This window comes from Amblyraja radiata, chromosome 34, assembly GCF_010909765.2.
Source record: "Amblyraja radiata isolate CabotCenter1 chromosome 34, sAmbRad1.1.pri, whole genome shotgun sequence".
Classification (NCBI taxonomy): domain Eukaryota; kingdom Metazoa; phylum Chordata; class Chondrichthyes; order Rajiformes; family Rajidae; genus Amblyraja; species Amblyraja radiata.
This window is the reverse complement of record NC_045989.1, coordinates 17,639,123-17,664,318: the sequence shown is the minus strand read 5'-3', so window position 1 is coordinate 17,664,318 and position 25,196 is coordinate 17,639,123. Positions and strand designations below refer to the sequence as shown.

The following is a 25,196-nucleotide window of genomic DNA, read 5'->3' as shown; positions in this document are numbered from 1 at the left end:
ATCTCCATGCCAGAGTCCTAACCAATATAGTGCTTGTGCAAAGTTACAGGGTTACAGGGTTTCCTTTATTGTCATTCAGACCGAAGTCTGAACGAAATTTCGTGCCTGCAGTCATACATACATACAATACAATAAAAAAACAACAATAAACACATATTAACATCCACCACAGTGAGTCCACATAGCACCTTCTCACTGCGATGGAGGCAAAAGTCTTAGGGCTGCAGTCTCTTCCCTCCTCTTCTCTCTCTGTGCTGAGGCGATACCCCACCGGGCGATGTAGCAAATAGTCCCGCGGCTCAAACACCGCGGCCCCGGGGTGGTCGAAGCTGCCGTCCACCAGTCCTGCTGACACAGCCGCTGGCCCGCTGCCGAACCCCGGACTCAGGTCACCGCTGCCAGAACGCCATCCCAGCCACCGGAGCACCGTTCCAGCCCCGAGCCGGATCGCCCTCACGTGAGTGCCGTTACTGTCTCAGCCTCGCGCCAGGCCGCCCCGACATGGGCGCCGCTCCTCCCTCGGGCTGGGCCGGGCAGCCCCGACATGGGCGCCGCTCCTCCCTCGGGCCGGGCAGCCCCAACATGGGCGCCGCTCCTCCCTCGGGCCGGGCAGCCCCGACATGGGCGCCGCTCCTCCTTTGGGCTGGGCCGTCCAAACATGGGCGCCGCTCCTCCCTCGGGCTGGGAGCGCCGCACCTCCCCGAGCTCGGCCACTCCGACGGGAGCACCGTTTCTTCCTCGGACCAAGCCGCCCCCCGGGAGCGTCACAGCCCCTCACGGAAGCCCTGTTCCAGCCCCGAGCCGGGCCGTCCTCACGAGAGCGAGCCCAGGGTGAGTCCTGGCGGGCTCTGCCTCCTGAGCCTCGAGGTCGCCAGCTCCGCTATTAGGCCTCAGCACAGACGGAGGCAGAGAAGGGGAATATGACAAAAAAGTCGCATTCCCCCGCAGGGAGAGACAGCAAGCCCCGTTTCAACCCCCCCCCCCCCCCAAAACACAAACTAAAAAAACAAAAACTGGACTAGCCAAAATGAAATAAACAACACAAAAAAAAGCAAAAACAAACAGACTGCAGGTGAGCCGCTGCTGCCAGGGCAGTGCTGCCACTTCCGGTACTTCCGGAAAAGGTTCTTCACTATTTCAGTTCTGAAGCTTGGCTCAGTGCATAGCGCTGTCAATTCTGAATCAACTATAAACTTGTCATGGGCAAGGCTATGGGGATTTGAAAATAAAATTGAAATGTTTTTTTTAATTAATTAGTTACTTAACTGGAAACAAGAGTAAGTCAACAAGAACAGAGAATGGGAGTTGATGCAAGTTAGGCGATGGGCAGGTCATTTCTATCGCACGCGTTCTCTCCAATATGATAGTCCAGTCACCCAGCCTTAAAATTGAACGGTGGAATAGATAAGGGGAACTGGTGGGTCCGGTATATTCGGGTTTCCAGAAGGTCTTTGATAAGGTCCCACACAAGAAATTGAAGCATTTGTAATTGGGGATAATGTGTTGACAAGGATTGAGATTTTTATCAGATTGGTAATAAAGCACAGATTGGAAATAAATACATCTGTCTCAGATTGACAGGCTGTGACTAGTAAGGTACTGCAGGAGTACTACAATGTGGAGTGTATTGCAAAGTCTGAGGTCTCCTAAAATTCTGAACTTATTATATCAAAGCTGCAGGAGTTCAATAACTTAGTTTTGGAATGTTAGTCTATTAGTTATCCTGATAATACTGTTGCTGGCCAATGGGCAGTGAATTATAGCAATTAAGTTTCAGGAAAACGCACTGTAGGTTCAAGAACAGTGAGCAGACACGCCAACAACTAGATTGTAATATTCAGCACATTCCTCTTTTGTCATCCATTAACATGTGCAGCATTCAATCGGTATGCTTGCAGTTACCACTGGAACTTTCATTTGCTGCCTCTTGCTTGCAGATGTGGAGTGGACTGCCTGGTTTAACCGGGATGATGAGCGAGGCTCTGGAGACTGGGAAAAATTGACGGACTTGAAATCTGCTTTTCCTGGAAAAATCTGTGAGAGTCCAATTGACATGCAGGTAAACCCTCGTATGTAAACTTTCTTGGTTGTTGCTTCAATAAGGGTGGTCCAGGCCCACTTGGGCTGAAGGGCCTGTCTCTAAGCTGTATGACTCTATGATAAACATGCAACTGTAACTACTGGACCCCTTTTTAAATGAAAACTCTTAATTTATAAACCAATTCCAATTCATTAAACACCCCACATCCAATCTTGCTGCACTACTGGTTGGAACAATGATACATAAACTGCACTCTGTATCTTCTTTCATAAATGTTAATAGTCTTGGGGTATTCAGACTTGTTATAAAAGTCTGCAGTGATGTGTTCATAAGTGAACTGTACCCTCAAGGGTCTTCAGGATATCAAACTAATTTCCAGAGGAGGATAAAGCAGTGGAAAGTTATGAAACTAAATTTGTGGTTAGTAGATTTGCAGACCAATTCTCTAAATTAGATTTTAAGCTCCCAATGATATTTTAACAAGTCCCCACCAGATTTGGCAACGTGTCCTGGTGCCTGCACGATGGACAATGACAATCGGGCAGTCACTGCAAGGGGAAACAACATGTGAGATATTGCTTGCTTGACTAGTCTGCACTGGGTTAGAACTTCACTCCAAAATAACCAGTTTTCCAAAGCATAATAAAGCAATTTTTGTTTTAGGTGATCTTATAGAGGTGTATAAAATCATGAGAGTAGATCGGGTAGATGTACAGAGTCTCTTGCCCAGAGTAGGTGAATCGGGGACTGGAGGCCATGGGTTTAAGATGAACGGGAAAAGAATGAATATAAATCTAAGGCGTAACTTTTTCTTGCAAAGGGTGGTGAGTGTATGGAACAAGCTGCCAGAGGAGGTAGTTGAGGCAGGGACTATCCCAACATCTAAGAAACAGTTAGACAAGTACATGGACGTGGACTGGTTTGGATGGATATGGGCCAGATGTGGGCAGGTGGAACGAGTGTAGCTGGAACATGTTAGCCAGTGTGGGCAAGTTGGGCAGAAGGGCCTGTTTCCACACTGTATCACTCTATGACTCTATGACTCCAATTTTCTTCTTCAACCCTTAACATTTAAAAGTTGAATCTGTTGAAAGTTTACAAAATGTTTGCATTCTTGCTTGTGAGCAAAATCTATCAATTGGGTAAAAGTCAAATATCACACTTTTAACTTTTAAAGAAAATCAGAAAAGTGCAGATGTATATGATGTGAGTCCAATTACTCTGAGGTTTTGGCCAACATCAAATCAAGAGATCAGCAGGTTGCATTTCAACATGTGCTGTCAAGTGTATCAATTGGGCAAAGGTTTCTCCTAATTTCACACTGTTAACTTAATTAAAACACAAAAATGCAGATGTAAATGATATGTCTGATTACTGTGCCATTTTCTCTCTTTTTTTAGGTTGCAACTGTTGATGGGATTCCAGCCCATCTAACAGCACAGGTTTTCCATAAGCATGATCTGGACTATGGGTTTGTTTGCCGTAATAAGGATCAGGTTAATGGCATCTGCCATAACTACAAAGTACGCTTCCTTTGTGGTAAACCAGGTCAGTCCTAGGTCTGATTATCTCTTATTGCGAAGCTCTAGATCTAATATCTGTAACATGCATGACTAGACCCTGAAAATTACTATGAAACTGTTTTCATGTCAACATTTAACAAGCTAATTAAATCCACATTTATGGTAAGCAACCTTTTATGTACATAATAAATCTTAATTTATTCTCTACAATTTTTTAATCATTTTATAATAGGAAAACATTGTCTCTACCTTATTATAGTAATTGCATTGGGGGTGTTGTGACAAAGTCACCTTGGCCTATTTCTTCCCAGTTTTTTCCCAGCCGCTATCAAGCAACTGAACCATCCCACCAACAACTGGAGAGCTACTATCTAGTCAGACTATCTTTGATCGGCTTGGCTTTACTGGAATTTATCTTGCACTAAACGTTATCCCCTCTTTCATGTATCTGTACACTGTGGACGGCTCGATTGTAATCATGTATTGTCTTTCCGCTGACTGGTTAGCAGGCAACAAAAGCTTTTCACTGTACCTCGGTACACGTGACTATAAATTGAACTCTAAATAAACTAAACTCTTTTGTTCATTCACACAATTTCTTGATTTTGTTTTTGCATGGTTGATAAGAGACCATCTCACCTCAATGTCCAAAAAACAAACTGCTGGAGGAACTCTGCTGCCCAATCCTCTGACTCCTCCAGCAGTTTTATGTTTGCACAAAATTCCAGCAAATGCAGTCTCCTGTGTCTTCATTTTATTATTCCCTTGGCGAGATTTTTTTTCCTTCGGTAATAGCATACCCATCCCCAATACATTCTGTTTTCATTTCTCTGCAGGAAATAGCCTGTCATCAGGCTTGATGTGATCCAGACCTGTGTGTGATGGTCGATTCTTAAGCTTTCCAATTTGAAACTCACACATTCCCTTCCCACTACCTTCATCTTCTGGGCTTTGAACTTTTTATGTTGTGCCTTTCAAACCCTACTTTGTGGGCGAGCAGTGTAGAAGATTCATTAAGCTTTCCACAAGCATCACCCCAAGGTATTGATAAGGAAAGCGAAGGTAGAACACAGTGGTATTCTGGCAAGCAACATAAAGACAAATTGTTTGGAACAGCTTACCAAAAGTTAATTGAAACAAAACTCTGCTAGCGCTGAAAATCTTAACCAAAAAACAGCAAATGCTGAAACCACTCAGCATGTCAGGCAAAATGCAGTGTTAAACAGAGGCAGTTTTCCACATCGATGATTGTTCATTGGGAATTGGAGCCCAGAGAAATAAATCACAGAGGGTGTAAGATGGAGAACTAAGGTGACAGGTGACTGGAAGTTCACCTGACCCGAAACGTCCCCTCTCCATTTTCTCCACCGATGCTGCCTGACCTACTGAGTTACTCCAGTAATTTGTGCTGTGCTCAGGATCGAACAAAGGTGTTCTGCAAAGTGATCGCTCAATTAGAAATTGTCAAAGAGAAAAATTAAGTGAAGAAGAAGGAAAGACATCTGAAAGACATGGGTGTGGAAAGTCTGGCCATCAGAACCGATTCAATTGAGATATGGAAAGTGATATCTGTAATGGAATTTCTCCTTTAGCTCCAGATTAAATCAAAGATACAAGACACCTTTGTATCTTTGTACACCAATTTGGCCCACCCCTGCTCCCAGTTTCCTTGCAACATATTCAAGTATTGCTGAAAATGCAAAGTTAGGATGGGCACTATCAGCTGTGAGGAAGATGCACAGTTAACTGAAAATGAAGCTGAAACTTTTAATGTTGCCTTATTTTTAAATAATTACAATTTTTCATCAAAAAAGTGTGTATACAAAGGTATTCATTTTAATATTCAATCCATTGTATAGGAAAAGAATGTTTAAGTTTTTTTTAATGTTTATATTGCTGTAAGATTGTTCTGTATAAGTTTGATTATGATTCTGCTTTGCAATGTAAAAATTGGCAGGGGATGTTGCTTAATGCATGCACACTCACATCATTTATTTGTCTTGTTTCAGTGTGGCCCAAGGTGACGGTTACCATAGATAGACATATTAACAGCAGCATTGTGGACTTAGCGGAAGATGCCAGCACATGGAAAGCCGGCGATGTCGTTTTTGTTGCCAGCACAGATTATTCTATGTATCAGACTGAAGAATTTCAGCTTCTACATTGTCCGGAATGCAAAGAAAATCAAGTCAAGCTTCAAGGTACAATTTCCCTATAATTGTAGCAGGATTGTAGGCTAATTGACTTAGTAAAAATTGTAAAATGTCCCTAGTGTGTGTAGGATAATGTTAGTGTGCGGGGATCGCTGGTTAGCACGGACTTGGTGGGCCAAAGGGCCCGTTTCCACGCTGTATCTCTAAAGTAAACTATCTAATGTATTTCCACACATTACAATCCAATAGTTCAGCAGTCCTCCCTCATCACCATTCTGCGCCTGAAACAGCCCTTTCAGGTCAAGCAGAGATTCGCATTCACGCCCTCCAACATTGTGTACTGCATTTGCTGCTTTCGTTGTGGCTTCCTCTACTCCGTGAGATTGAGCGCAGACTAGGTGACCATTTTGCTGAGCACTTACACTCCGTGTGCATCGGTCATCCTGAACTCTCTTTTCTCAAGTTCCTCACTTGACGGACAATTTCACAGATACTGATCCTTTTTGTTTTGCTGCTGGTTATAAATAGTTTCAATCCCATTTGTTAAATATGTTGTATGAATACACGTTGCTTTTCCTCTTCGTTGTCTATTCAAATTCTGTTTCATTCACTGCGATGCTTGGATCCGGACCCTTGGTTAGAGCTGTTGGGGAATCAGTGTTCAATTTTGGACCTGACTGAGACCAATACTTATGCTACATGCACAATATTATAAATAACTGTGACTTCTGTTTAGGCAGCACCATTATAAACTTTGTAAATTGTAGGAAACTTGGCAAAGTGGATACCAGATTAATAGACTTTGGGCTGTCATAGAATGGTGAAATGAATAAGAACATGGCAGATAGAGTTCGGTACAAATAAGGACAAAGTGGTGATTTGAAAATATTGACCTGGAAAGACATTGCACAATGATTAGCGTGATGTGGATGATATTTAGAGAAACTTTGATGTCTATATACAAACATTCCCTGAGGTTTTCCCAGTGACTGCTCCAAACAGGCAGCTGTGGACTTCAAATTATGATCAACAAACCTTGATCAATAAAAGTGTCCCTCTCCCTCTCCCTCTCCCTCTCCCTCTCCCTCTCCCTCTCCCTCTCCCTCTCCTCTCCCTCTCCCTCTCCCTCTCCCTCTCCCTCTCCCTCTCCCTCTCCCTCTCCCTCTCCCTCTCCCTCTCCCTCTCCCTCTCCCTCTCCCTCTCCCTCTCCCTCTCCCTCTCCCTCTCCCTCTCCCTCTCCCTCTCCCTCTCCCTCTCCCTCTCCCTCTCCCTCTCCCTCTCCCTCTCCCTCTCCCTCTCCCTCTCCCTCTCCCGCTCCCACTCCCTCCCTCCCTCCCCCTGTCCCTCTCTCCCTCTCTCTCTGCCTCCCTCCCTCTCTCCCTCTCCCCTATCCCCCTCTCCCCCTCTCCCTCCCTCTCTCTCTCTCCCTCTTAAAAAAAAAAGAAAAAGATTGTCTAAAAAATTAAAGAGAACAACTGTCAAAATCCAAAATCCAAAATCACTAGCCTGCATTTATCATCTACTACACATCAATTCTCAGGATGAATTTACAATCAGGCTTTTGCAATTATATGTGAGTGTGTGACAGTGGCATAGAATGAGCCAAGCCTTGCGTTACTGTTCCTGCATGTGTTGTTTACTTGGATTGATCCCAAGAAAGGAGACTTTATCCCAGTTCAATAGGAATGTTTACAGAATATGCTAATGTCCTGATGTGTGCCAGATGTTAACAATTCAGAATTGCTTTGATGAAGTACAATGGTTGAAAATATTTAGCAACTGTGATTCTCAGGGCAGAAACCTGGCCCTGTTAGATTACCAAATAATTAGGCAACATTGAAAAGTATGCAATTATTGAAGATTAACATGTTGGAGATAATTTTAGGGATAGGAATTCCTAATGCTTTAGTTTAGTTTTGAGATACAGCGCAGAAACAGGCCTTTTGGCCCACTGAGTCCTCACCAACCAGCGATCCCCGCATATTAACACTATTCTACACACACTAGTGACAATTGTTTTACATTTAGACCAAGCCAATTAACCTACCAACCTGTACGTCTATGGAGTGTGGGAGGAAACTGAAGATCTCGGAGTAAACCCACGCGGTCACGGGGAGAACGTACAAACTCTGTACAGAGATCACCCATAGTCAGGATCGAACCCAGATCTCTGGTGCAGTAAGCGCTGTTTGGCAGCGTTTCTACTGCTGCACCACCATACTACCCTAAATGCTCTAGCTATAAACATGGGGCAGGTTTGATGGGGCTACAGCTCTTGGGTTGTAAGTGTTCATAAAATAACAAATTTGGGGCAACCAATTTTGGGGTGATTCATTTTACAGCTAAGTTTGTTTTTGTTTGGTTCTCCTCACACTTTATCTTCTCATTAAAGTTCTCATAATTTATAAATGGAAGGAGTGTGAATACATCACAGATAGATATGGTGGTCAAAAAGTCATTCAGCACACTGGCCTTCATCAGAGTATTGGATTTAAAGGTCATGTCACAGTTATATAAGATGTTGGTGAGGCACATTTAGAATATTGTGTCCAGTTTTGATCACCATGTTATGGGATAGGTGTTGTCAAGCTGGAAAGCCTAAGCGATGTGGATGAGAATTAGGTGGCATTGTTAGTAAGTGCACGGATTACACTAAATTTGTGGTATAGTGAAGAGAGAAGAAGCATATCTAAGATTACAATGGGATCCCGAGCAGGTGTGTTCATGGGACAAGGAATAGCAGATGGGGTGTGATTCGGATAAATGCAGAAGTGTTGCAATTTGGGAAGGCAAACCAGGGCAGGATTTGCACAGTAAATGGGAGAGCCCTGGGGCGCCATAGAACGGGGAGAGCAAGGGGTGCAGGGGCATAATTCATATCATACAGATAGACATGGTAATGAAGAAGGGCCCTACCATTTACTGTCTACCTCCTGCCCCTGGTTGGCACGCTTGCCTTTGTACTGGGTACAAGAATTAGGACATCATTTTATAGCTATACAAAAAGTTGGTAAGGCCATATTTACAGAATTTAAGTGTGGTCTTACCAACTGTGAGGGTACAGTTCTGAATACCCTGCTCCAGGAAGGGTGTCATTAAACTGGAAATGGTGCAAATAATATTTACAAGAATGTTACTGGGACTGGAAGTTTTGAGTTATCAAGTGTGATAAAGGGGTTCAGTTCAGTTTCAGATTAATTTATTCTCACGTGCACCGTGAAATGCTTTTGAGGTTAATTTTGAAGTGAAAGGATTAACATGGAAGCTGACTTCCCAAGTTTCATGCAGTCTTCAGCATGTGGGATTTCCAGGACACTTCTTGCGGTCTAGGTGGCCACATCTGCAGCAAGTAAACTCTGAACCTCCTGACAAGCGGCAGAGGGAAAATTGGGGATTTGATATGATTGGTGACAATGTGATTCTATTTTACGAGTCCACAAAATTTAAACCATCCCTGTGTCCATCAGAGGACCAGTGAAAAGATGACAGCAATCCTTCCTAATAAAATATTTGTTTTCCACCTTAGTGAAATCCAGGATGATAGTTCTTAGTGACTGACTTTCAGTGGAGGACTTTTCCACTCAAAGTGGACTTTTCGTTCTCAAGATTCCAGCATCGGCCGTGTCCCGTGTCTCCAGTCACCTTTGATCTCCAGTCAGCCTCCTGAACGCCACCTCGCATTACAACACATTTCCTCATTGTTCTATTCTCTGCTCCTGCTTTGAATCGTGGTCTCCAGACTGCTGTGCAGCAACATCGTTGTCTGTTCTGGAGACCTAAACCCTCTTACAATGCTGTTGGTGCATCCCTGCCCTCCATCCCCACATACTCCACTATAAGGCCAGTGTGCCTCCATTCACTTCCCACCCTCCTGCTCCCCCCATCAAATGCTGGACTTCAAGGAACCCAACCCTAGATTTTGGCAAACCACCCACTGTGCAAATGTACAATGCCTTGGGCGTAGGTTGTAACAGGCGTCTGTGTTAGGACAACCAAAGTACACTTTGCCTTTGACCAAGATGTCTAATTTATTTTTCTTAATGTTTTTATTTTCTTTACTTTTTTTTCTATCATGGAGGAAACTCAGTTGAACACAGCACCGTGCCATAGATTTGGAAATTCTAACTGTTTGCATATGTTTCTGATTTTCTTCCACATAATCCATTAATCTCCACTGAATTTAAATAGCTTGATTCAAAATCAATTTAAATCAGCAATACTAAACAAATAAAATTAAACCAACCGCATAGTGAAGCTGCAGTACAGGGATATGTGCATGCCAAAAACCTAAAAAACATGTAGTAATAGACAGGGCCAAGCAATCTTACAACCAGTACTCATCATAAATCTCTGCAGCCTACCACATCTAAACTACAAACACAAGGATGAGATTCCCAACACTATCCTCATCTTCAGTGAAGGTGGGGCCCAGCATTTGAGTGTCAGACACAACGCTGGTAGCTCAGCAGGTCAGACAGCATCGCTGGAGACAAAGGATGGGTGACGTATCCGATCGGGACCCTTCTTCAGATCATTTCAGTCTGAAGAAGGGTCCTAACCCGAAAAGCCACCTACCCTTTATCTCCAAAGATGCTGCCCGACAAGCTGAGTTACTCCAGCACTTTGTGTTTATCGTTGGTATAAAACCTGCATCTGCAGTTCTTTGTTTCTACAGTATATTCACAATCATGTTCAGCCTGAAGTGCGGAATAAGTGATCAAGCTTGCTTCCTCCAGAAATCTGATTCATTGCAGAAGCCAGTCTATAGCCAATTCAATTCACTCCATGTGATGTCTAGGTCAGCACTGTGGCACAGTGGTACAGTTGCTGCCTTACAGCACCGGAGACCCGGGTTTGATCCTGACTACAGGTGATGTTTGTACGGAGTTTGTACGTTCTCCCCATGACCTGCGTGGGTTTTCTCTGGGAAGCTGCGGATTCCTCCCACACTCCAAAGGCGTACACGTTTGTAGGTTAATTGGCTTGGTATAAATGTAAATTGTCCGTAGTGTGTGGTATAATGTTAGTATGTGAGAATCGCTGGTCAGCACAGACTCGGTGGGCCGAAGGGCCTGTTTCTGCACTGTATCTCTAAACTAAACTAGACTGAGAGCATTGGATACTTCAAAGATTATATCATCAGATTTTTTTACTCTTGATAGTGAGGTCCTGATTTACCTTCCATTCCCACCATAACTATACGATGGCCCCTCCACGTGCCTCAGCCATACCCAGCTGTTTGGGGATTGTAAATACCCCCCTATTTCAGTCCCTGACCACTGGCTGTCTTTCCCACAAGCAGTCCCTCATCATCTTTCCAACCCCTCAGAGGGTACATTTTGATGTACATGAATGAAGCGGGTGAAGGATACTGTGACAAGAGTCTGAGTCGGTCCAAACTTTGAGGTAATGGGCACATAACCAAAATAGTTGTGGACTGTCGTGTAGGGACCATGAAGCATCTCTTTTGTGGTACATAATTATTTCCACGACGCAAGGCCTAAAGGATTGGAGTTGAACCCACTGCATTCTCTCCGAGTCCACAACTCTGTGTAACCACAACTTTCACTTCTACGCCTGAGTGCTTTTATTGAGCCAAAGCTGACTTTCATTATGGATGTGAATATTGTCCGTAATTTTGACATTATTGAATTGCAGCCTCTCATCTTCTTTGTTATTTTCAATAATATATCTTTAAACCATACGTGAGACCACACTAGGAGTACTGTATGCAGTTCTGGTCACCCAGTTTAAGGAAGGATGTCATTAAATTGGAAAGGGTGCAGCAGTGATACCACATGGGCTTGTGGGTTTGAGTTACAGTGAATTAGAAAGGCTGTCTTTTTCCTTGGAATACAAGTGGCTGAGGGTGTGACTTATTGAGGTGTACAAGATCACAAAGGGCAAGGATAAAGTGAGCACTCGGTCTTTTTCAGAAGGTAGAGCATACTAAAGCTAAAGTGCACAGGCTTAAGGTGAGTGGAATTTCTGGGGCAACTTTTTTTACTCGGAGGGTAGTCTGTGTCAGGAATGAGCTGCCAGAGGAATCTATAGAAGTGGATACAGTTACGACTTTAAAAAAGAAAAAGACATTTAGACAGATATGAAATGGGCCAAATGCATGCAAATGGGGTTTCAGGGTTTTGACCCAGTGACACTGAGGAGCACAGAAATACTTTCATGTCTGGATGGTGTGTGATTTGAAATGGATTCTGAAGTGGTAGTGGTGCCCTTGCCCCACACTGTGGTAGATAGTTTCTAGCAGATGTCATTAGATCATGGGCATCACAGGAGTAAAGTTGTGCTTCAACGAGGGTTGAAAGCAATTGTAGTTTTTCTGAAGATAGACACAAAAAGCTGGAGTACCTCAGCGGAACATGCAGCATCTCTGGAGAGAAGGAATGGGTGACGTTTCAGGTTGAGACCCTTCTTGGTCACGACCTGAAACGTCACCCATTCCTTCTTTCCAAAGATGCTGCCTGTCCCACTTAGTTACTTCAACATTCTATGTCTTTCTTCAGTTTAAACCAGCATTTCCAACACAATCATTGTTTATACCTGCTTTAAGATTAACTGACCCAATACATGTTAGGAGTTGATGTTAAAAGTTGTAATTAGGAGGAAAGCCCTTTAAAAAAAGCATCTGAGTGGTTATTTTGCTATAGTCAATGTATTTTGAATCTGCAATCTCTAGTTCCAAAGAGGAAACATCAACATTGTAAAGCCCACCTATTGAATAAATGACGTATAATGTCTTGGTGTGCCTCCACCTTGTATTCACAGTAGTAGCCACGTTAATAAGAATATGAGGAGATGATATTGAAGGCCATTGAGAAGAGGTACAGAAGTTATTGTTAATGTCTGTTAAAATTAACCAGTAATTCTTTATGCAAAATCCTGCCTTCAGAGATGAGCATACAGTATTCCTTTTTTAAGTTAGCCCTTTTATTTAAGCAGTAGCTCAGGATTGAGGGATGACTGGTTTACACTAGTCCTTTGTGTCCAAGTTGGCTAACGAGGCCCATGGATCCTTCCGCAGATGGGTCGGGTGGTGCCTGATGTGGTGGGATAGTGGTTAATTTGTGAGGCGGTGCATTCCTTCCGCTGTTGATGCAGAGCTTCTGTGTTCTCCAGATGTGTAGCCTGAAGGTTTGAATTCCCAAATACTCCTCTTTAAAGGTTAAGGAACGGTGATTCCCTGGAGTCAGCGGGAATGTTTACAATTCTCAAGATTGCTTTGAGCACAACCTTGAATCTCTTTTTGCTGTCCACACGGTGATACCCTCCCATGGCATACCTCGGATTAGGGGGTCTGCTTCTGGAATCGGCTGTCAGCCGTGCAAAGTCCATGACTTGCCCAACATAAACAACTGAGGGAAACCAGGGCCTCAGTGCTGGGGACGCCGGCTTGGCAGAGAATGCCAATGTTGGTTTGCTTCTCCTTTTATTGAATTTGGATGATTTTGCAGAGCCACCTTGCAGAACAAAACCTCAGTGACTTGGCTCCAGCAAGCATATAATGCTGGAGCTGTGTTACGGAGTTTTTAATGCTTGCATTTGCACACACTTTGAGACCGAGCCAAGACATTGTTAACATGAACATAAAAGACTTTGATAGACCCTTATGCCCAAAGATCCTATAACAAGCAAGATAGACCACTTCTAAATGCAATGGGCAACGGAGCGGAACGTGGGCCTTTTTTTCATCCATTTCAGTAACCGGACCGGACCCGACCCGACCCGACTCGCAGTGTAATCAGCGTTGTGGGGGAACAGTTTGTGTTAATAAATTATAATTCTGAAAATGAGGAGGACATTTTTCCCAAATAACTTTTATTTTTACGAGGATGTTTCCGTTACCGGCTTCCATCTCCGCACTAGTATCCTATGGGATCTTTGGTGCGGAGACGGAAGCCGGTTACGGAAATGGGGCCGAAAATTACCCATGAATCTGCCCATGACCGTACTACGTCTTTTTGGTCGAGTGATCTATCTTGCTTGCTATAGCATCTTTGCTTATGCCTTACATCTTCAAGACCACCTTTACTACCTGTCCCCCACCAATAAAGGTTCACAATGAAACAATGGAAAACATGAACTACAGTCCACATGTCTAGAGCAACTTCTCAGACTAGGCAGACATTGATGATGAAGTTTACCAGCACCTTCATTGTGCCAGCATATCCTTTGTTTGATTGAAGAAAATATTATTTGAAGATTAAGCTCAGATCTGGCACAAACCTCCCAGAAAGCAGTGATACCTGTCCTCTAATAAGCTTCTGAACCCTGGGCTAATTTCAACAGCTATTAAGGTTGTAACCCACCACTCATACAATGTGTATCTAAATAATTGAGCAAGTTGTTACTTGTTAATGAAAATGATCTGACATATATGTCACTCACGTGACCAACGCCAGACTTCTGAAACGTGCCCTGTTTCCAAACTCAAAAGCAGAAGAGGTTATGAGTTGTATAAAGGGATAGGTGCAAGGAAAGTGCTCAAAGCTTCCTTGAAGTGCAACATCCGTACCACCCCCTGATAATCTCTGACGTTTAACTGCTCAGAGTGGAGAAGGAGCATTCGGAATGAGAACCCCAAAGCTGTGCTTCGGTCTCGGCAGAAGCAGAGAGTGAGACCTCACACTACCCTCCCACTCATCCTGACCCGATTGAAGAGTCTGTGGTTCCCACATTGACATCATCATCCACAATACCCCCACACAAGCATGCTGGAAGCAAGCCATCCTCATCCCAAAGATTTTAAAGTTTAACTTGTCAGGAAAATATAAGCAATCTGTTTTTCATTTGCAAAGCAATTGGCTAGGTTCCACTTGCCATGGCCAGACCTGCATTAAATGTGTTGCAGTACCTAGGTCGGTGTGACACGGAAAGACAAGACAACTTTTATTGTGTCATTCCAATCATCCTTCCTCTTCTGTGTGGCTGGTGTAGACATAGAGCATAAGCTATAAAGATTGTTGATGTCGAAGCTGGTAAAGGCGGTGGGGTGGCCTATCGTCATACAACCTCTCTGTCTGTGAACTGGGCAGTGTTTTGGATGGGCTGAATTAAGCCAGCCAGTGCCATATCCCTGGACTCACTGCACAGAATCATCCTGTTCAGACACCCCTTTTCCAGATGCAGAGGACGGATTGCAAGGGTACTCCACACCTGTCCACTGTGCCACAGTGAGGGGTGGGCTGGTCCCGAACATGCCCCAGAGCACCACTGCACTTAGAGAATATTCAAATAGATTTAGATAATCAAAAAACAATTCATCCATATTTTAGATAATGAAAGCATCTCCAGGTATGAAGAATAACTAAGAGCAGTAAGATTAGGTAAAATAACTCTAAATATTTATTGCGTTGCCTTATGATCACGGAGTCAGCAAGCCCATTCAAACAAATTTGATCATGATCAGTGTGTTAGCCAGGCCTGAAGTGAAGCTGAGGGCTGGATGGAAAGTGCATTGGCCCCTCTCTTTGGCCCACGGTGATCCTGGTGCTGGAGCTGCTTGACAGGTGGACTAAGTTGGTACTGACCGTGTACTTTCAATCTTTTAGGAAAAGCCAAGTATTTGCACATGGGACGGGAAGTAGATGGCGTCGACATGCGAGCAGAAGTGGGAATACTATCCAGAAACATCGTCATCATGGGAGAAATGGAAGCACAGTGCTACGGCAACAATGCTTGCACGTATTTTGAGTTTGACACAGTTGGCGGCCATATTAAGGTAGGTGAAGTAAAACAAACTATTCCTGACATTGATGGAAATACTAAATTAAAATAATTGTCAATTGTCATTAGCAGAGTTAATTTAAATAAATCTCGACTGACATTGACCAGGGAGAAAACACTTAGCAGTTCCAACATTTAACATAATTTGTTTATGGATAACAGGAGAGACACAAAATGCTGGAGAAATTCAGTGGATCTGGAAGCATTTCTGGAGAAAAGGAATAGGTGATGTTTTGGGTCAGAACTCAATGGATAACAGGCAGGAAGGAACGTCAGATGCTGGTTTAATCCTACGATAGACACAAAATGTTGGAGTAACTCAGCAGGACAGGCAGCTTCACCGGAGAGAAGGAATGGGTGACATTTCGGGTCGAGACATTCAGACTTCAGTCTGAAACATCAGACCCGAAACTGCACCCATTCCTTCTCTCCTGAGATGCCACCTGTCCTGCAGAGTTACTCCAGCATTTTGTGTCTATTGAAGAGATGTAAAGATTTTCACCATAGGTTGTTGCATGGGTTATTTGATTATTCTGGATTTACTGAACTGAGTGCAGTATATTTATACTTGAATGTTGTCTCTCTCGTGTATTCTGCAGATGGGTGTGGGTTTCAAAGCAGTTCACATTGAAGGTGCTGTGCTGAAACACATGGGCCAGCAGTCCATGGGCCACTACCCTATTCATTTCCACATGACAGGAGATGTGGACGGGAAAGGGGGCTACACCCCGCCAACATACGTGAAGGAAGTCTCTATTCACGATTCTTTCTCGCGATGTGTGACCATTCATGGATCCAATGGATTGCTGGTGAGTAATGGCCAATCAAGAAACCAAATTTCGTTTGAACCTCTGGGTTCAAATGACAACAAATAAATTGTATTGTATTGTATTGCAATTATATATGTTCCAACAGTTTTTATGTTACAGAGCAAAATGACCCTACAATAGACATAAATTTATCCTTGTGAATGCTCTGAATTCAACAACATTAAATTATAGCATGGAAACAGACCCTTCGGCCCAACTTGCCCACACCGTCCAACATGTTGCATCTACACTAGTCCCACCTGCCTGCGTTTGGCCCAGTTCCCACTAAACCTGACCCTCAGCCTTCACAAATTCCATTCAAATTGTCATTATGTTATCGAGAGACTTGAGCTATAATTCAGGCTTATGTTCCAATGAACTAATCAGGAATGGTGATGGAGGTGTTGTTGTTCAAATATTAATTGGAGATTAAGGCATCACCTTTTGCAAGTGGATATAAAGGGTATATTGTGGGACTATTTCTTGTGTTGGAAAGCTCAGCAGTTTGATCAAGATATATCCACATAAACAATGAACTGACTATTTGATGTGCAGGATAGTGTTGTGTACGGGGATCGCTGGTTAGTGCAGGCTTGATGGGCCGAAGGGCCTGTTTCCGCGCTGTATCTCTAAACTAAATTAAACCATTTGCACATTATGGTGTTTGCATGGATCCTGACGTGTACTAATTAGTGACCATATTTATCACGTAGGTAGACCATGCTGGAGAAACTCAGCGGGTGAGGCAGCATCTATGGAGCGAAGGAAATAGGCAACGTTTCGGGCCGAACCCCTTCTTCAGACTCTTAAATGTTTATCTTAAATGTTGGGATAGTCCCAATCGAGTCCCAATCGAACCCCTTCTTCAGACTCTTCTGAAGAAGGATCTCAACCCAAAACATTGCCTATTTCCTTCGCTCCATAGATGCTGCCTCACCCGCTGAGTTTCTCCAGCTTTTTTGTCTACCTTCGATTTTCCATCATCTGCAGTTCCTTCTTAACTTATTTATCACGTAAATAACTGCACTTCAAAAATTACTGTACAAGTCAGTTGGCATCTCAGAAGGATGATTTTTTTTCAAGAGGCCTTCAACAGGAAACCTTAACTAGTATTTTTTACTCCACAGATATTAAATGGTCTGCTGAATATTTCTGGCTTTTCCTGATTTTATTACAGATGCAGTACCTGCAATATTTTACCTTGCCATTAAAAAGAACTCCATCCATTTTAAAACAGTGCGGTACCTCCTGAGGTTGTAAATGCGGCTATAGAAGTGCAAGATTTTTTAGTTATGTGCAGGTTTTATTTATGTGCAGAATCATACTGGGATAAATGCATTCTGACATTTTCCCATATTTTGGATATCTTTCTAAATTTTAGCAGGATATTTCAATTTTCATTTGGCTTTATAACATTCTAATCTTTAGTTAGATAGACCTCTAGAGGCTAGCGGAATCAAGGGATATGGGGAGAAGGCAGGCACGGGTTACTGATTGCGAATGATCAGCCATGATCACAATGAATGGCAGTGCTGGCTCGAAGGGCCAAATGGCCTCCTCCGGCACCTATTTTCCATGTTGCTATTACATGAGTTACTTACAGATGGATTTAGATTCTCAATTATAGAATTCCATTCTTCACATGGAGATCAGTTCATGTGATAGGAGCAGAATTAGACCATTTGGCCCATCATGTCTACTCTGCCATGCAATCATGGCTGATCTATCTTTCCCTCTCAACCCCATTCTCCTGCCTTCTCCCCATAACCCCTGGCACCCATACTAATCAAGAATCTATCTATCTCTGCCTTACATATATCAATTGACTTGTCCTCCACAGAACTTGACTCGTGTTCTGTGCTCCATTTATACATTACCAAGCTCATTTGCTTTCCAAACCTTGGCATTCAAGCATCAGTGGAAAGTTTCTGCACTGACCACTCAAACACAGCGAGTGAAGTCATGACTCTACCGAGACATAAATTAAAATATTGTTTGCTCGTCTTAACTTTATGCTGCTTCCATCCTTCAGTCCAGTTGCAATATTTAAACCTGCAAACCAACATTATTCAACCACACATGGCATGATACAGTGCTGTGTGACATTCCAAGAACGAGTCAAGTTACCCATTTTAAACATTCACGCGCTGTGTGTTTAGTTCTGATGTGTTTTTCACTTGTAACTTTAAACTAACCTTTTAATGTTTACTGAATCTGGTGTATGTTTCATTTGCCTGTTCCCTGTCCGGATTTAATGCAAGCCCCTTTTCAACACTCTTCAGAATTAATCTCTTGGAACCTTTTAGCTGGTCAGATATTCCCATGGATGGCATAGCAATACGGGTGTGATGTTTTACACGTTTACCATCTATGGACTGGTAGCAGAAATGGCAATTCTGTATTAACGCCAACAACACATCTCTTAAAACTTGGCTCTCTCTCTCGAGTACCTTGGGATTAGTGAATTTTGCCCTGCAGCAACATGAATCACCATTGTACAATAAATCTATTCAGTGAAAAGTAAACTTAGCATTAGTCAAGCATATTTCCTAATCGTATAAAAATATATCTTGCCGTATCCATTTCTTTAAAGATGTATCAGAAAAGCTATCTATCATGCGTTGTTGACAGGAATCTCATTTCAGAATTGAGGAACATGGGTTCAAATGCTGTTCCAGGGATATGAGCATAAATTTTGCGCTGACCTTCAGTGCATTACCAAGAAAGTGTTATATTGTTGAAAGTCCTCCTTGATTCAGAGTTAAACTCTGGACCATCATGTTAGATGTGCTTTCAACTCGACAGAGGAGATTTAGAAAGGCATCTGGTTCCATCCTGACCTCTGGTGCTTAGAGTTGAGACTTTAGAGACACAGTGCGGAAACAGGCCCTTTGGCCTTACAGATCCGCGCCGACCAGCGATCACTACACACACTAACACTATTCACAATTTTACCGAAGCCAATAAGTCTACAAACCTGTACGTCTTTGGAGTGTGGGAGGAAACCGGAGCACCCATAGAAAATCCATGCGATCACAGGGAGAACGTACAAACTCCGTACAGACAGCACCCGTAGTCAGGATCAAACCTGGGTCTCTGGCGCTGTAAGGCAGCTGCCCTACTGCTACGTCACTGTGCCACCCTACAAGTAGTGTAGGAATAATTGATCTGATGCTGAATGGTGAGCACTAACTAGGGGATGCCACAGGAAACAATGCTTGGGCACCAGCTGTTCAATGACTTGGATCAGGGAACTAAATGTATCATCTCCACGTCTGCAGACAAAACAAAGCTGGGAGTGGGGTGGAATGTGAAGAGAATGGAAAAGAGGCTCCAGTGGGATTTAATTAACTTGAGTGAGTAGACAAATGCAGAGCAGATGCTGTATAATGAGGATGAACGTTGGGAAATCCGTTGTTGTTCTGAAAACAGAAAGATAGGTTGGATAAAATACAGAGAGGAAACAGGCTCTCGGGCCCACTGAGTCCGCACCAACCAGCGAACAACCCTAGTGTGTACACTATTCTACACACTAGAGATAATTTTACAATTACCAAAGCTAATTAACCTACAAACCAGTACATATGTGGAGTGTGGGAGGAAACCGGAGCACCTGGAGAAAACCCACGCGGTCATAGGGATAACATATAAGTTCCAAGCAGACAGCACCCGTAGTCTGGTTTGAACCCGTGTCTCTGGCTCTGAGAAGGCAGCACCTCTGCCGCTGCACCACTGTGCCATCCCTGGCTGGAGAGATATGGTAGAAGCAAGTGCTTTAGATTGCTGGGTTTGCATCATTGGTAGATGGAAGCTCTGTAAGACAGATTGGTGGCAGGACAACAGGAACAGAGCCAATGCTCTAGTGTGAAAGGCCACCGGAGCTGTTGGGGAAGCGTGAAGCCAATACGACGGTGAAGATGGGAACCTGAGGTAGAATCAGAAAGGACCAAAGTTAGGCTGGAAACAAACGGTAGGGTTCAGGTCAGCATATATTTAGGAAGGCAAGACAAAGAGATAAAGGAAAATACTGCAAGGCAAGGCAAAGAGATAACTAGAGTGTATTGTGAAGGGATGAAGTCTTACAGTGTGCCAGCCAATCCAGTCAAAATAAGGAAGAACAAGGAGGCAGAAATAGAAGCAACAAAGCAAAAGAAACGGGAAGGCAGTTCAGACCAGGTTACATTAGTGTAAGGATTTTATTGAGGTCTGTGAAAACACAAATGATGGGACTTAATTTGGTTTAACGTGTATATCTGAAAATATGCAGAGAGTGGTAAAAGGGGTGTGATAAGCCGTGTGTGATTTTGATGTGAAACTTGCCTGAAAAAGGGATAGAACTGGGCACTGACTATTCCTGATGCAAAATGTTAAGGAAGGATAGGGAAGGAAGGATGCAGCATTGTTTAAATAGTGGTTGGGGGAGAATATGTAGCAGAAGGGTCACAATCTGTTTGATTAGAGTTAAGAAAGAGCGATAGGGCCAGGTGGGGCAGTGGTAGAGTTGCTGCCTTATAGCGCTTGCTGTGCCTGAGACCCAGGTTTGATCCTGACTACGGGTGCTGTCTGTACGGAGGTTGGGTGTTCTCCCCGTTTCCGTGAGTTTTTCTCCGAGATCTTTGGTTTCCTCCCACACTCCAGAGACGTACAGGTATATAGGTTAATTGGAGTGTGTAGGATAGCGTTAAAATGCAGGGATCGCAGATTGGCGCTGACCCAGTGGGCCGAAGGGCCTATTTCCGAGCTGTATCTCTATAACTAAAACTAAAGGCAACTCAAGGCAAAATGATGATGCATGGTACATTGCATAGGTCACCACTGAGCGGGAAGATATAGAGCAGCAAATATACAGGGCGATTACAGAGAATTGTAAACACTATTGGGCGGCTATACTAGTGGACTTCAATCATCCTGTTGTAATAGTGAAGGAAGGGTAAGGTGGTAGACCAACATGGAAGGAGGTTCTAGGGAATGAGGTGGGTCATGTTTTGATAGGGACGCATATAAGAGTTAGTGATCATAACATCTTAGGATTTAGTTTGGAGACACAGAGGAAAAGCCAAACCAAAATAAAAAATAATTGAATGGAGGAAGGCCAGTTTCAGTGCGATGAGACTGGGTGAGGCCACGGTAAATTGGGACAAATATTAACACGGAAAACTGAAACTCCACTCCCTTATCCCAGTTTCTCTCTCTACCTAAGATAGACACAAAGAGCTGGAGTAACTCAGCGGGACAGGCAGCATGTCTGGAGAGAAGGAATGGGTGACGTTTTGGGTCGAGACCCTTCTTCCTACTTTACTTTGACACTTCTCTCTTTCTCCTTGTGCCACTTAACTGCTCCAGTAACACTCCCTCCATACCACTGTTTCCTCTCTCATCTTCCTCTGAGATCAGACCTTCATTTTGCCACCATCCCTATTTTTGCACAGGAATGAAAGGCATTAGAAAAGTAGTCCAGATGGATAAGCTTTGCACTTAAACCTGATTATTCCTTCCTGAGAAAAACATAAAAGAATTGTCTGAACTATTTTATGTAAAAATATCATAACCATGATGTTTTCTCTGGATATGAATTCTTTATGTGCTGGAGATTGGAGCTTAGTACTAAATAGTGCATTGAATTAATGCTGTCATTATTCAACCTGCCATTATTGATGCAGTTATATAAAAGGAACTCTGTTTCTGGGTTCCTGCCCAATCTGGCTTCATCCAAATGCCAGTAATCAATGAGTTTAAGTCTCATTTTACTTAATTCATTTCTCTCTAATGATTTATGCTTTTGGAAGGAATTGGCCAAAACTGACAAATATCACTTTAATTATCAGTATAATCAACCACTTGCAAGATGGTGTCATTATTTTTAACAGCATATGGTTTGAATATCTTGAAAACAATAGGAGAATAAAACATTGAAAACATTGTTTTTGTATGCCCTTGACAGCTCTTTGCTGAAATATCAACTTTGAATGTTAACTCGATTTTTCTCTCATTGGCAGACTCACTGAGGATGTTATAACATACTTCTGTTTTTATTTCAGTCTTTCGGCATATGCAATGTTTTATTTTTTGGACCAAAACTAATCTTGCTGTTTTCTCTTCCCCCAACTTCAAACCAGCTTTTATCAATTAATATTTTGGAATATGCTTGTGTTAGATTGGTGTAACTAATGGCTAAGTATTGAACCAATATAACTCATGATTAATCCCCTCTGAATATTTAAAATGTAATAATCCTAATTATATATAAATCCTACAAAAACCAGCAAACGTGTATAATGACAAAATGTAAAATGAATGTGCGCCACTGACTGTTCCTCACTGTGGTAAACTGTGTTTTCTCATTTTGACATGTATTTAAGTAAACAAGTTATGAATGCTTTTCAGAACAAGATGGTGTTGAGTTTCTAAAGGGTGGTTATGATAATCCTGCTCTTTAGCCAGCATTCTTCGTGGACTTTGATCCGCTGGTCAAGTTAAAATTCCATGTTTTGAAATTCGCAGAGAAAATGAAGAGCGCTTAGCAAGACTTTTTTTGTCATAATTTGAAGTATAGCAGTTGTAATATAGGTAACATGTCAAGCAAGATCCCAATAACACCAATATGACCGGGAAAGATGTTACAGCTATCAGGTTGTGATTTGCAGTCAGAGCCTTTATCCCAGAGTGGAAATGTACAACATTAGAGGGCATCGCTATAAGGTGAAAGGCAGATATTTAATGCAGATTCCTGGATGTTTTTTTTATACAGAGAGTGCAGAGGAGATTTACTAGAATGTTGCCTGGGTTTCAACAACTAAGTTACAGAGATAGGTTGAATAAGTTAGGTCTTTATTCTCTGGAGCGCAGAAGGTTAAGGGGGGACTTGATAAAGGTCTTTAAAATGATGAGAGGGATAGACAGAGTTGATGTGATCAAGCTTTTCCCTTTGAGAATAGGGAAGATTCAAACAAGAGGACATGACTTCAGAATTAAGGGACAGAAGTTTAGGGGTAACATGAGGGGGAACTTCTTTACTCAGAGAGTGGTAGCGGTGTGGAATGAGCTTCCAGTGGAAGTGGTGGCGGCAGGTTCGTTGGTATCATTTAAGAATAAATTGGATAGGCATATGGATGAGAAGGGAATGGAGGGTTATGGTATGAGTGCAGGCAGGTGGGACTAAGGGAAAAAAATTGTTCGGCACGGACTTGTAGGGCCGAGATGGCCTGTTTCCGTGCTGTAATTATTATATGGTTATTATATGAGTGGTGAGGGCCTGGAACGCACTGGCACGGGTGGTGGTGAAGATATATACGACAGTGGCGTATTATAGGCCTTTAGATGGGCACATGAATCTGCAGGGAATGGAGGGATATGGATCATGTACAGGCAGATTAGATCAGTTTAACTAGGCATCATGTTCGACACAAACATTGTGGGCCGATGGGCCAGTTCCTGTGCTGTACTGTTCTATGTTTTATGATAAAGACTGGATAACTGAGAGGTATAGACAGGGTAGATGTTAAGACATTTTCTTCCCCATGGCAGACGTGTCAATGTTCAGAGGGCATGGTTTTAATATGAGGATTAAGGGTTCTACAGGGCTCTGAGGAATTATTTTTTTTCACCCAGAGGGTGATGGTAACCTGGTATGTGCTGCCTCGAGAGGGGTTTAGAAAGGTGCACTCAACTTTTATGAAGCATCTGGATAAGCACATGAATAGGCATTGTATAACAATGGGCACGTGCTGGTAAATTGGATTAGTAAATAGTTACTTGATGTTCGGCACTCTAATGGTAGGTTGTATGAACTGTTTCTGTGCTGTATTAGCTATGATGCTGTAAATCTGAAATAAAACTAGGACATGCTAGAGAAACTCAGTTGGCTAGGCAACATCCATGGAGACAGAATCAGAGCTAATGTTTTAGGTTTAAACAAAAAAATTAGATGAAAAGACATCAGGCAGAAATGTTAAATCTGTTTTCTCCTCGGCGATTGAGGCAATGTCTGTGTATTTCCAGCATTTTCTGTTTTTATTTATGATCTGCTGTAAACTGGTTTGTGGCACATCCTGAATCATTTGTAATCTTTTAAACTGAAAAGTTGTCCATTTTGATTAATTTGATTTCCCACAGTAACTTTATTTCCACAGTCATACTGCATAGAAATAGATCCTTTAGCCCACAGTGGCTGTGCCAGCATCGTTCTTATCTACTCATCCTATTTATCAGCACTGGTTGTGTAGTTGGCAGTACCATGACTTTCAAGTGCTTATCTAAATATTCGTGAAATATTGCAAGTAGCCACTTCTACCACCTCCTTACATTGTGCACGCCGTGATTTCAACCACCCTGTGAGTGGGAAAAACACATTCAAATTCCCTCTAAGTCTCTTCCCCTTTATCTGTAACCTATGCCCTTTCGTTGTGACCATCTCTGCTGAGGAGAAAACGTTCTCACAATCTAAATGCAATGTTAGCATTTATTTCAAGTGGACTAGAATATAAAAACAAGGATGTAGTGCGGAGGCTTTACAAGGCACTGGCCAGAACACATTTGGAGTATTGTGAGCAGTTCTGGGCCCCATATCTGAGGAGGGATGTACTGACTTCGGAGAGGGTCCAGAGGAGGTTTACGAGAATGATCCTGGGGATGATTGTGTTGGCGTATGTTGAGTGTTTGAAGGCACTGGGCCTGTCCTCGCTGGTTAGAAGGATTAGAAGGATGAGGGGGGGGACCTCAGTGAATTCTACTGAATAGTGAAAGGCCTGGTTATAGTTGATGGGAGATGATGTTTCCTCTAGTGAGAGAGTCTAGGGCCAGAGGGGATAGCCTCAGAATAAAAGGAGGTACCTTTAGAAAGGAGATGAGGAGGAATTTCTTTAGTCAGAGGGTGGCGAATCTGTGGAATTCACTGCCACAGGCGGCTGTAGAGGCCAAGTCATTGGGTATT

At 42.9% G+C, this 25,196-nt stretch overlaps 1 protein-coding gene across 2 annotated transcripts in view; it reads left to right on the top strand.

The window, feature by feature from the left end:
• The window catches only part of LOC116991566 (cell migration inducing hyaluronidase 1), a 122,861-nt gene that overhangs the window by 67,045 nt on the left and 30,620 nt on the right, over positions 1–25,196 (top strand). For both annotated transcript variants that reach the window (XM_033050270.1, XM_033050271.1), the window contains exons 9-13: positions 1,938–2,059; positions 3,442–3,589; positions 5,574–5,765; positions 15,284–15,453; positions 16,058–16,267. In XM_033050270.1, the coding sequence (XP_032906161.1) occupies positions 1,938–2,059; positions 3,442–3,589; positions 5,574–5,765; positions 15,284–15,453; positions 16,058–16,267 (842 nt within the window). The remainder of the gene's footprint in view (positions 1–1,937; positions 2,060–3,441; positions 3,590–5,573; positions 5,766–15,283; positions 15,454–16,057; positions 16,268–25,196) is intronic.